Raw genomic sequence first — 12,524 nt, forward strand, 5'->3', positions numbered from 1 at the left:
ATTCCATTGGAGAGGATGTAGAACAGTCAAGCAAATAATTAAATACGTAGTTACAAATTATTCTCGGAGTCGGGCTCCTATTGGAGCGCTGATACCCATCCCACTTTCTTATATCAAGGCCTCAGGTAACCCTGGCAACGAGTTTTCCGGCCAATAATAAAGATGGCGCCCAAAGAACAAGCGCGTTTACGCACAACCCTCATTACCCACAATGCAGTGGGGGAAGGGGAGGAGCAGTCTGTGCCAGGAGCTAATATGGCTCCCATAGTTACACCATCCTCTCTTCCCCTTATTAGCAATTGACCGCCTAGACCAGAATATAGATGAGGAGCTAGGAGTACTTTGCCCCTGCTGACCGCAACTACAGGAGCTGCTGAAGTCTGGCGGCACTTTGCAGTGTTTAAGTCCGTAACTAGGGAAACACTACTTCCGCTGACGTCATCACGGCGACACGTGGATCCAAGATGGCGGCTGCGATGGTGAGTGAAGGAGACTCCGGGATCCGTAGCTGGAGCGGAGTTCTCTCGGGGATCTCAGGACCTTCCGGCACCGCATGCCTGCCCCGAGCCACCGCCGGAACCCCTAGATGAGGCCTGAGGGACGTCCTTGACTGGGCTTGTGTCTCCCAAAATTCCCCTCTCTGGCATCGGCCCCCACTCAAGCTTGTCAAGGCCTGGAGTTTTAAGGGAGGCACTGGGTCTGAGAAAAGAAAGGTTTCGGCTACTGCCTCAGCCAGTTCCCATTCCTGCTTTGGTCTCCGCCTTCTGTGACCTCTATTTAACAATTTTCATTTCCCAACCCTACCCCTACGAGGAGGCCCCTATTTTTACCGCCCTCGCTCCTCCCTCTCACGTCCAGACCCTGCTCTCTCCGCCTCCCCACTATCCTGACCAGTCCATGGATGAGACCTCACCCCTGACCAGCCTCCCAACCCCAAGACGTGTCTCAGATCTTTTCCCGAGCCCCGTCCTCACCTCCACCCTCACCTGTTCCCACTGCACACCGGTCTCGACTGCCGTTATCCCGGAGCCTTATCCACTCCTACCCCATCTTTTATCCCCGGACCTGTCTCTATTTTTCCTGTCAACTCCCTGCCTCTACACTGGTTCTCACATTTCATAAGGCTAAGATAGGTGTGTTGAAAATGCAGTTTCCTGAGCCCCTCTCGTAAAGATTCTAATTTCTTAGGGCTAGGTGATGCCCAGGGATCCGCAGTTTTACCAGCACTCCAGTGATTATGATGGAGGTGGTCTGCACTACATTTTTAAAACCACTATACTACCCCCTCTGGCTGTCTCCCCTTTCCATGTCCCTGCAGGGCCTCATAGGCTGTTAGGGATGAACGTTTATTAGCATGGAGCTCTTTAGGATGAAGTCCTTGTAGGAGAAACCCTGTGTGGATAAGGGTGCGGTGTGCCTGAAAAGTGAGTCAGAACTTGTTGGCTTCTCCTACAAAACCCTGGAAGTAGATCTCTGAAGGGATGGCCTTTCATTCAGAACCTCATTCTGCTCATAAAAGCAGAATTCAAACCAATTCTGCTTGTAAAAATTGAAGTCATTTTTTTAAAAGATTTTGTTTATTTATTTTTTAGGCAGGGGGAAGGAAGGAGAGGGAGAGAAACATCAATGTATATTGTCCCTCGTTCGCCCCCTGCTGGGGACCTGGCCCCAGAACCCAGGCATCTGCCCTGACTGGGAATCGAACTGCAGACTCTTTGGTTTGCAGGCTGGCACTCATCCACTGAGCCACACCAGCCAGAGCAAATTGAAGTCTTTTAATTCAGAGTGATTTTTTAGGTCTTCCTGTATGTTGCTTCCTTAGCTGATAATTTTATTCTGGGAGCAAATGCCAATGAAGACAGAGAAAAGGAAGTGACATTTGACTGTAATGAAGGAAGCTTCTTGTTTAAATTCTTTGGTGTTGGTTTTCTCCAAACAAGGGTAGGTTATTGGCTGATAACGAGTTTCCCTCCTCCTCTTAACCACCTGATGACTTATCCTTTTTGTTTAATGAGGGCTTCCTTATTTAGAACAGGGTTAGGTAAAAGAGATTTCACAGCCTTGCTTGATTTCTGTGCTGTCAGGCCAGTCTGAACCATGAATGGAGAAAAATCCCACAAGTGGCATGTTGAAACCACATTCAGAACAAGGATGGTGCAAGAACCTAGGAAAGGGCACACCCTCTCTTGCCGTAGGGAAAAAGTTATGTCAAGAGGCATTTATAGAATTGCACTGGGAAATTCCTGCCCTGTTCAGGGGTTTTAAAGAAGTAATAAGTTAGCAACACATATTTCTGTAATCAACAACTTTTATGTAATCATCAACTATTTGTGTGCTGTTCTATGCCGAGGCCTAGGAATGTAGTTGCGAATTAGAGGGTCAAGGTCCACCCTTGTGGAGCTTTTCTAGTCTGAGGAGGGAGAGAACAAGTAAACAAATACATGAACAAGATAATGTCAGTGGTAAGTGAAATGAATATAGGAACTGGTTTTAAGAAACTGAAGATGTAATACACACAGTGACCCACAGAGGTCAGTGTAAAGAGTGCACACAAAAAACTGCATGTTTGATGCAGTAATGAAAAGGTGGGGAAGCAAGTTTATTACAGGAGAATATGTGTAATAGGCCAAGTGGGGTCACAGATAGACTGGGATTTGGTCTGTGTCAAACACTATTACACGGAACTCAGAGCAGTCCCCACACCCTCTTATAAATGGGCTGTTTCACAACCACTGGGGATGTAAGCGTGTGTGTGGGTCCGCTTTGGGGTGCGTGGGTTTCTGAGGCAAGTCATGCAGCCAAAGCGGAACTGAGCTAGTGGACTCAGTGACCGTGGGAACAGGCTGGGTTTGGGGTTTGTTCTTTTGTTTTGAAAGTAGGGGTGTGGGTGCAAGTTTCAAGTTGTAGTGTGTGGGCTTTTCCCTCTCCCTTTTTTTAGAGAGCAGCCCTTCTTCCCCAAGGGTTGGGCTGCCACCTGTGTTAGCACAGTGGGTGTTTTCTTGAACCTGCAGGACTGGAGTTGGTATAACTGAAGTTCTCTCTGGTTTTCCTGCCTTCCTCCTGTGCTGGGTTTAGAGGACTCTCTAAAGTTCCAGGATACCAAATTGATCTAACTGGGTCAGGGGTGAGAGGCAGGCTCATATCTCACTCTTTATGGAAATACTGAACATGTGAAATATGCTTTGGGGATTGTTACTGGGGTGGAACTTGGGAAATGTCCATTGAGTACATTTGTATACATCTCAGGAGTTTAGAAACCTCCATTTGGAGAATAAAATTCTGTGTACTTCTCTCACACGTCATTGTTCATACTGTTTTGGGTTTTGTCTTTTTTCCTTTTTTTATTGTTATCATCTTAGTACCATAAAATTTGCCCTTTAAAGTATACTGTTTGGTGGGTTTTGGTATAGTCACAGTTGTGCAACCTTCACCACTATCTTCTTCCAGAACATGTTCACCCCAAAAAAGAAACCCATTAGCAGTCTCTTCCCGCACGCCCCCTCTCCCGCCCCCCACAGCCACTAATTTACTTTCTGTCTGTATAGATTTGCCTATTCTGGACATTTCATGTAAATGGAATCATATGCTATGTGGTGTTTAGTATATGGCTTTCTTTTTCTTTTTTTAAAGATTTTATTTTACTTTTAGAGAGAAGGGAAGGGAGGGAGAAAGACAGAGAGAAGCATCAATGTGTGATTGTCTCTTGTGTGCCTTCCATCAGGGACTCGGCCTGCAACCCAGACACGCGCCCTGACTGGGAAGAGAATCAGCAGCTCTTTAGATTGCAGGCTGGCACTCAATCCAATCCACTGAGCCACACCAGCCAGGGCTCTTTTTCTTAAAGATTTGTTTGTTTGTTTTTAGACAAAGAGTAGTCATTTGTTTTTAGAGAGGGGAGAAGGGAGGGAGAAACAGAGGGAGAGAAACAGCAGTGTGTGAGAGCTACATTGATCAGTTGCCTCTTGAATGCCCCCAATTGAGGACCGGGCCTGTAACACAGGCATGTGTCCTGACTGGGAATTGAACCCACGACCCTTTGGTTTGCAGGCTGGCACTCAATCCACTGAGCCATACCAGCCAGGGCTGGCTTTCTTTTTCTTTTTTTTACATAGCATAATGTTTTCAAAGTTAGCTAATGTAGCATTTAATAACCATTCCTTTTTATGGCCAAGTAATATTTCATTGTATAAATAGACCATGTTTTCTTTATTGTTTTATAAGTTGATGTGATTGTTTCCACTTATTTGCTATTTTAAGTAACTGGTTATTTTGCAAGCTTTTGTGTTGTTTTCAGAAGTTTTCTTGGGTCTATACCTAGAAGTGGAATTGCTGCGTCAATTCACACTGTTTTGGGTTCCTTGGGTTTGACCCAGTCCGGAGATGGGGAAATGGACTGAATGACCTCAGGGTTCCTTTGAGCAGATGGAGGCAGTGCCAGCCCAGCCCGCCAGCTCAGTCAGAAGCACGGGAACGGTTTTTAGTGGTAGAACCTGAATGGTAGAGTCTAGAACAAGAGACAGGAGGCCTGGACTCTGCCACCAGTCCCGTGTGTGGAAAGTCACTGTCTCCTGTGGCCTCACGTGTGGGGCGGGCATGAGCCCAGAGAGGAAGGGCTCGGCAGCCTGTGCCCAGTCCCAGCACTGCCGCTGGCCCACCGTGCGGTGTGCGGCAGACCGGTTTGGCTTTACTGGTTTGTCTCCACGTAGGTCTTGTGAGATTAAGGTTTGGACTTTCTTTCAAAACCTTTTAATTTTATTTCTTTTAATAGTTTATCTCTTATTGTATTTTTTCCCGTTACCATTGTACCATCTTCCATCTGGACCCATCCCCCATAGCACCTACAATCACCACCCAAAGTTTGGAATCGGTGATTTTTCAGGTCCAGGTTGAAAATTTTTGTGGTTTAGAATACTTACGTTTAAGGTGACTTTTGCCAATATGCCTGTAAAATCAGATGGGTTTTGGTTTTCTTCCCCCGTCATAATAGTTCCTGTGATCTTTCCAAGCTTTTGTCTCTTGTGTTGTCTGTCTGATCTCTTGAGTTGCTCCACCCGCACGTATTCTGCGGGAGCCGTTGTGTCGTTGTGTCTCTGCAGCTGGTGCAGACAGCAGGCCTCGGGTCCAGCATGTTTCTCTGAGGAGCCCCTGTAAAGGACTGTGCCCATAGTCCCTGCAGGAAGCACAGAGGAGGCAGAGATCGTATTAAGTTGTCTCTTGGTTTCTTTTACAGCTTGACACAAGTTCCCCTTTGATCTCATCATTAAAGATGCAGGTCACAGAATGCTTGAGAAGGTTGAGTTTGATCTCCGGCACTGACAGGAAGGTGGGAAGGGCCCAGGATGAGCAGGGCCATCTGGCCACAGTCCACGATAGGAGCCACCTACCACCCCCAGACCTGCTTTGATCACTGGACCATTTGCTGACACTGGTATTTCCCAAATGGGGCACAGTTAGGGACACCCAAGACTTCTCAATTCTGTCTCATTCCTCGTCATTGCTTCCTTCTCTGCCTTCCTACCACAATGTCTCACCTATGCCTGAGCTGACAGACCTCCGAGGGTTTGAAATCCTGAGGTGTTGTACTCAGAAGGTACGTTAAACGCTACTTACGAGCAGTGACTAGAATTAGTGGACTCATCAGAGTGTAAGGCGCAAAAACATCAAGTCACTATATTGTACACCTGAAACTAATAAAACCAATATAAGATTATATACCAACTATACATAAAAACATAAGTTTATGTTAAAAAATCAAATCACAAGTTGGAACTGAATTCTTTAGGCCATTCAGACGGGAGTCTGGGGGCCCATAACATCTCTGGGCCTGGTTTCTACCTGGAGTACATGAAACACTGTAAACTGGCGATCCGTGCACCACATCACACATGGACTTAATCGCAGGAGTGGGCTGGGCTGGCCCTTTAGAAGTTTTCAGGTGAGTTGTCAATGTTGAATGATTGGGAGATTGCACAATTCTAGATTTTCCTTTCTCTTCAAAATCTGGGTCGAAATTTCCCATCAGCAGCGTCCTGCACGCAGGACCCGGTGCATCATTTTCTCGTTCCCTCTGGTCTTACTCCTGAGCTGCTTCACCGTTTTGTCACCTGCATGACCCCTCTCTCTAGGTGATTGAATTGGCAACCCCAAAATGAGATGGTCTCCATATGAAGTTTTTCCTACTCTGACATTCTGATTCAGAAGCTATTAAAAGTTTGTGGTAATTCTCTGTGTTGCTGGCTTTGAGGAAAAACTTTCTCTTCACACGTTACACGTCAGTTGATTAACCACGTGCCCATCCATTCATTCTTCCATCTTACGAAAGTCCATTTCGCAGAAGAGACTAAGGCTTGGTCTGAGGACCTGGCCTAGAATTTGACACTGACGGATTTTATGACTTCAGCAGTTTGTCTCTTTAAACCTCAGTTACCCATTTTAAAAAATCTTTTTTTCTACTTGTAAAATATACATTACATAAAATTGACCGTTGTAACTATTTTATATGTACAGGTCAGTGCCATTGGACACCTTCATATTGTTGTGTGACCATCACCCCCATCCAGCTTCAGGACTTTTTATCATCCCTTATTGAATCAGTTTCCTTATTGTTATTATTTTTTATTTTTTCTAAAATATTGAGGGATTTGAGAGAGAGACATCAGCTTATTTTTTCCCTTATTTATGCATTCATTAGTTGATTCTTACATGTGCCCTGACTGGGACTCGAACCTGCAACCTTGGTGTATTGGTATTGTGCTCTAACCAACTGAGCCAATTGGCCAGGAAGTTTTTTTATTTTTACAATGAGGATGATGCTCTCCTCAAAGAGTTATTGTGATGATTAAATGAAATATGAGATGAAACAGCCTAGCACAAAGAGAGTCAACTTTTCTACTCCAACATTTGGACTCTTTTGAGAGGTGAACCATTTAAGCCTGTTGCTTGGACTGAGAATTTCTTTTATAAATACTCAAGGCAGAGAGAGAAGGTCAATGCATTTAAGTTTTATTTCTGTACTTTCTGGCCGCAAGGTTTAGGTCTGGTTGTCTGTTGCTTGGTGAGGGGTAGTCATTTGTTTATTGGATTTCCACAGCCTGCTGCAGGTTTTTTCCCTACCCCCAGAGAACAGTTTTGAGTCTTTTTTATGTATCTGCTCACAGCTACTCTGTGTCTGTGGGCTCTGAAACAAAGGCTACATTTTCAGACTCTCCTGTGGCTAATTTGATTCTGTTTTTCTTTTTCCTGTGAGTTCTTTAGCTCCATAGGGCTGCTTGGTAAGTGTTCTTTAGTTGTCATTAACCATCCAGCATGTGTGGTTGAATTCTTAGGGAGCTTTAGCTGATTGGGTAATTGATTTCAGTTAACTGTTGGCAAACTGTGCCCCAAAGCCTTTTCCTTTGTGTTTTTTTCCCTTAATCTGGGGAGCAATTACTGAGTGATCTCAGAATGGCCACTATATCTTTGAGAAGAAAAAAGAATCGAGCTTACTGTTAAGGGAAGCGCTGGTTTTGCAGCAGGAATGGCGTGGAATAGGAACCGGAAAAGCCGTTCAGAGTGGCCAGACTGTGTCTCCAGGTAACACTGTTTACAGGAAAGGAGGCTGCAAGGCAGCGGGTACAGAGAAGGTTAACTTCTAGCCACAGAGAAATGTGAGCAAATGAAATAATTTTCAGTTCTCAGGGGAAACTTCCTATTTTCTTTGGAAGAAGTTAATGGTTCACACCTTTCAAACTTGGTGGTGCATCTTTGGCGAGTGAGGGGTACTCTTCATTCCTAACACTCCTTCACTGGTCTGTTTAGGAGAGTTTTGTTTTTGTTTTTGTTTTTTTGCCTACCTGGCTCCCAAGAATAAAATAGATAAGGAAGGCAAAACCTTGATTCTTGGGTCTCTTGAGCTTTATAACTTTTCAGCGTCTTTCCCAGTAGTGGGGTGTTAGGTTACAGCGCACAGGGCTGCTGGATCCCCATCACCTTATTCCTCGCCATACTGCCTCTTCCGTCTGGTGACTCGGAAACCAAGCAAAGCAAAATAATGTTGAATGGACTTGTTCACATCTGTTAGGACGCTGAACATACAAAAGATGTTCGCTCAATACTTAATTGACTTTTCAGACTGAACCTCACATGAGCGTTCCTGTGGCGATCAATTAAAAATGAAAGGCTAATGCAATGAAATTTCCCAAGAAGTGGGTACTTTGCTACTCCCTAACTCCCTAACTTCCTTACAGAAATGAACTGTGAGTCAGACATCATCTACTAGGCTGCAAAGGTAAAGAATTACAAAAAGTCGCTCTGGCTGGTGTGGCTCAGTGCATTGAGTGCCATCCTGTGAACTGAAGGGTTGCCGGTTCGATTCCCAGTCTGGGCACATGCCTGGGTTGCTGGCCGGGTGCCTAGTTGGAGGCATGTGAGAGGCAACCAGTTGAAGTATCTATCTCTCACACATTGATGTTTCCCTCCTTTCCCCTCTCAAAAGAAAATAAATAAATAAAATAAACAAACAAACACTTTTTTGAAGAAGAAAGAATTACAAAAAGCTTGAAATGGTATCCAGTACAGGGGTGTTAGCAGGGGCCCATGAACTTCTAAGTCCTCAGACCTCCTGGACTTGTACACTGGACTCTGCATTTTGTAGCATTTTTCTTGGAAGCAAGCTCTGTGGATTTTACAAGCTTGTCAGCGGGGTTTGCAACATCCTGCCTGAGGTGGAGAGTTGCTGATCTGATCTGGCTACCCACACACCTGCTTGCAGCATCCCCTCTGCATTGTTCCGCCTTGTAACTCCCATTTTCTGTGTATCTTTGCCGAAATATTTCCAGAGGCAGCCCATATTCTTCACCTTAAAATGTAAATATTCTGAATATGAGTGATCCATGTACATGCAAAAGCTAGTATAAAAAAGCAATAAATGAAAAGAAAGTCACTCAGCTATCCCCAATTTCTTCAACAGAGGTAATTTTGATTTCGTAAAAACTATTTCTCCAAAACATTTTTATGCACATAAAAATGCCTATTAAAATTGTAAAAATTTCTAACATACACAAAAGTAAAAGAAATCGTATAATTAAGCCCAGACCCATCACCCAACCTCAGGAATTACCATTGTATTGCCAAACGTGTTTCATCTGTACCTCCCTTAGCAGTTTTTTTTCTTCAGGTTTGTGAAGCTATTATTTAACACCATGGAATTACTATTTCGCATGTGTAGTAGAATAATTTTTAGTAAGTACGTAGATTTATTCAACCATGATCACAGCGACACAAAGTTTTATAACATTTCTCTCACCACCCCAGCAAGTTCCCTTGTAGTCAGGGGGTTGACACTTGGGGACTGTCCCTTCTCCCACAGCCAGCCAACCAACCACTGATCCACCTTATGTCTCTATAGATTGACCTTTTCTCGACATTTCACATAAATGGAATCTTACAGTATGTAGACTTTTGCATCTGACTTTTACTTAAGGTCATTGTGTAGTAATGTGAGTTGGTAGTCTGCTCCTTTTTTATTGCTAAATAGTGTTTCATTCTGTGATTATACTACATTTTGTGTAGCTATTCACCAGCTGACGGGTGTTCAGATTGTTTCCAGTTTTGGACTGGTGTGATCAAAGTTGTTAGGAACACTCATGTACAGGCCTTTGTACAGGCATGTACGTCCTTTTCTCTTGGGTAAATGCCTAAGACTGGACATGCTGGGTAGTGTGGTAAGTTCATGTCTAACTTTTTAAAGATACTCCAAACTTTCCAAAGTGGCTATACCATTTTACATTCCCCAAAGTACGTGAGGGCGTTTGGTTTCTCCACATCTTCATCCACACTCGTCTCTGTTTTTGAGGTTAGCCATCCTAGTGGGTGTGTGGCAGTGCTTCATGTGGTTTTGGTTTGCATTGCCCCTGTGACAGAAGGCACTGAATATCTTCTCATGGGCTTATTAGCCATTTCTATACCTTTGGTGAAATGTCTGTACAGACAGTTTTAACAATCCATTTTAAAAAGTGGATTGTTTGTCTTACTATTCTGTTGGAAGAGTGTGTGTATATTCTGGATACAAGTCTCCTATCCAGATGTGTAATTACAAAGATTCTTCTCCTAGTCTGTGGCCTGTCTTTCATTTTCTTACTATTTTTTGAAGTGTAAAGTTATAAATTTTGATGAAATCCTATTTATCAGTTGTTAAAATGTAGATTGTGCCTTTGATATTGTATCTAAGAAATCTTTACCTAACCTAAGGTTGTAAAAATTTTCTCCTAGCTTTTCTTCTAGAAGTTTTATAGTTGTTTTTGTTTTAAGATTTTATTTATTTATTTTTAGAGAAAGGGAGAGGGGGGAGAGAAACATCAATTCGTGGTTGCCTCTTGCATGCCCGCCCTGGGGACGTGGCCTGCAACCCAAGCCTGTGCCGTGACTGGGGATCGAACCAGCAACCGTTTGGTTCACAGGCTGGTGCTCAGTCCACTGAGCCACACCAGCCAGGGCAAAAGTTTTATAGTTTTAGGTTTTCTGTTTAAGTCTGTGATCCATTTTGAGTTAACTTTTGTGTATGGTATGAGGTTCCTTTTGCACATGGCCTCTCAGTTGTCCAAGTACCATTTGTTGAAAAGACTATCCTTTTCCAGTTGAATTGCCTTGGTAACTTTGTTGAAAGTCAGTTTACTCGAAAAGTAAAAACTTACTTCTGGACTTTTCATTCTGTTTTATTGATCTTTATGCTTATCCTTACCACACTGTCTTGATTACTGTAGCTTTATAATAAGCTTAGAAATTGGGAAGTATAAATCCTCCAATTTTGCTTTGGGTTTTTGATGTTGTTTGTTTGTTTTAAGATTTTATTTATGTATTTTTAGAGAGGGGGAAGGGAAGAAGAGACACATCAATGTGTGGTTGCCTCTCATGCACCCCTTTCTGGGCATGTGGCCCACAACCCAGGCATGTGCCCTGACTGGGAATCAAATGGGTTACCATTTGGTTTGCAGCCTGCGCTCAATCCACTGAGCTACACCAGCCAGGGCCAATTTTGTTCTTTTTTAAGAGTTGTTTTGGATGTTCTGGACGCTTTGGATTTATACACAAATTTTAGAGTCATCTTGTAAGTTTCTACAAAAAAGTCTGCTGGGATTTTCATAGGGATTGCATTGAAGCTGCAGATCAGGTTGGGGAGAATGGCCGTCCTAAATACCAAGTTTTCCAACCCACGAACATAGAATGTCTCTCCAGTTTGGGTGATCTTTCATTTCTGTTAGAAATGTTTTGTAATTTTTAGTATACAAATCCTTTAAAAATTTTTAGTCCTAAATGTTGTATTCCTTTTGAAACTATTATAAGTGGAACTGTTTTCTTTATTTTTTGTTGCTTGTTGTTAGTATGTAGGAATACAATTAATTTTTATATATTGCTCTTGTAATCTATGACCTTGCTCAACTTATTAGTTCTGGTAATTGTTTTGTGGATTCCTTAGTCTTTCCTAGATACAAGATATGTGATCTGCAAATAAAAGCACTTTTACTTCTTTTTAATCTGCATGCCTTTAATTAATTAATTAATTAATTTGCTTTAGTACACATTAGTTGCATTTATAAACAGTGTTGAATAGAAATGGCAAGAGTGGACACCCTTGCTTTGTTCCTCATCTTAGGCAGAAACATTCAGCCTTTCACCACTAAGCGTGACGTTGGGTGTGAGTTTTTGGTAGTTGCCTTTTTCTGGTTGAGGAACTCGCTTTCTGTTTCTGGTTTGTTGAGAGTTTTTATCACGAATGTGTGTTGGACTTTGCCGAGTGCTTTTACTTCATTGGTTGTGATAATTGTGTGATTTTTTTCCCTTTTTTCTACTTATATGGTCTATTACATTAATGGATTTCTAGATATTAAGCTAACCTTGCATTCCTGGGATAAACCCCAGTTGGTCACTTTTTATTGTGTCGCTGGATTTGCTAGTGTTTTGTTAAGGATTTTTCAAAACTGTGTTCATTAACAATATTTGTAGTTTCCTTTTCTTTTTATGCCTTTTTCTGACTTTTGTACATGCTTGTTTCATTCTTAGAAAACTTTCCATGTCAAGATTGTTTAAAAGTATATGTATATTAATATTTTCTTCCAATACAACTTCTATTTCAATTTTTACATTAAAGTCTTGTCTACCCTCTCCAGTACCAAACAGTTTGGATAGCTCTGCACTGTATTTTAGTAGAACTGGTCCACTTTTGCTGTTCTTTTCAAAGTAATCCTGAAGTAAAGGATAAATACCAGACTGACTACAGTGGTTTGTTTATTAGTAGAAAAGCATTGAATTGGGGGAGGGACAAGGCCGACAAAGAATCAGAGGAGAAAAGAATTAGGGAGGGCTAGTAAAGGGAGACAAAAAAGCACTCAATCTGTGGCACATGGTTTTTCTTTGGACACTTCTAATCGTGACCGCGGACTGCCCCGGTGTCCCGTAGCTCACACTCTGTTGGCAAACCTCTGGTCATCCTGCTGTGTCAGGTCTGGGGCTGCTGGCCTTTCTTCACTGCAGATAACTTGCTATGTGAC

The 12,524-nt window shown here is 42.8% G+C and overlaps 1 protein-coding gene across 3 annotated transcripts in view; it reads left to right on the forward strand.

Moving 5' to 3' along the window:
- The first annotated feature begins 328 nt into the window (after positions 1-328).
- TM9SF4 (transmembrane 9 superfamily member 4) overlaps positions 329-12,524 on the forward strand; it is a 69,203-nt gene continuing 57,007 nt past the window's right edge. Inside the window, exon 1 of one of the 3 annotated variants that reach the window (XM_037143201.2) lies at positions 329-479. In XM_037143201.2, the coding sequence (XP_036999096.1) occupies positions 465-479 (15 nt within the window). In that variant the 5' untranslated portion in view covers positions 329-464. The remainder of the gene's footprint in view (positions 480-12,524) is intronic. The other 2 variants (XM_053671114.1, XM_037143202.2) reach the window with 2 other exon arrangements.

Source organism: Artibeus jamaicensis, unplaced genomic scaffold, assembly GCF_021234435.1.
Source record: "Artibeus jamaicensis isolate MK-2021 breed Jamaican fruit bat unplaced genomic scaffold, CSHL_Jam_final contig_685, whole genome shotgun sequence".
Lineage (NCBI taxonomy): Eukaryota > Metazoa > Chordata > Mammalia > Chiroptera > Phyllostomidae > Artibeus > Artibeus jamaicensis.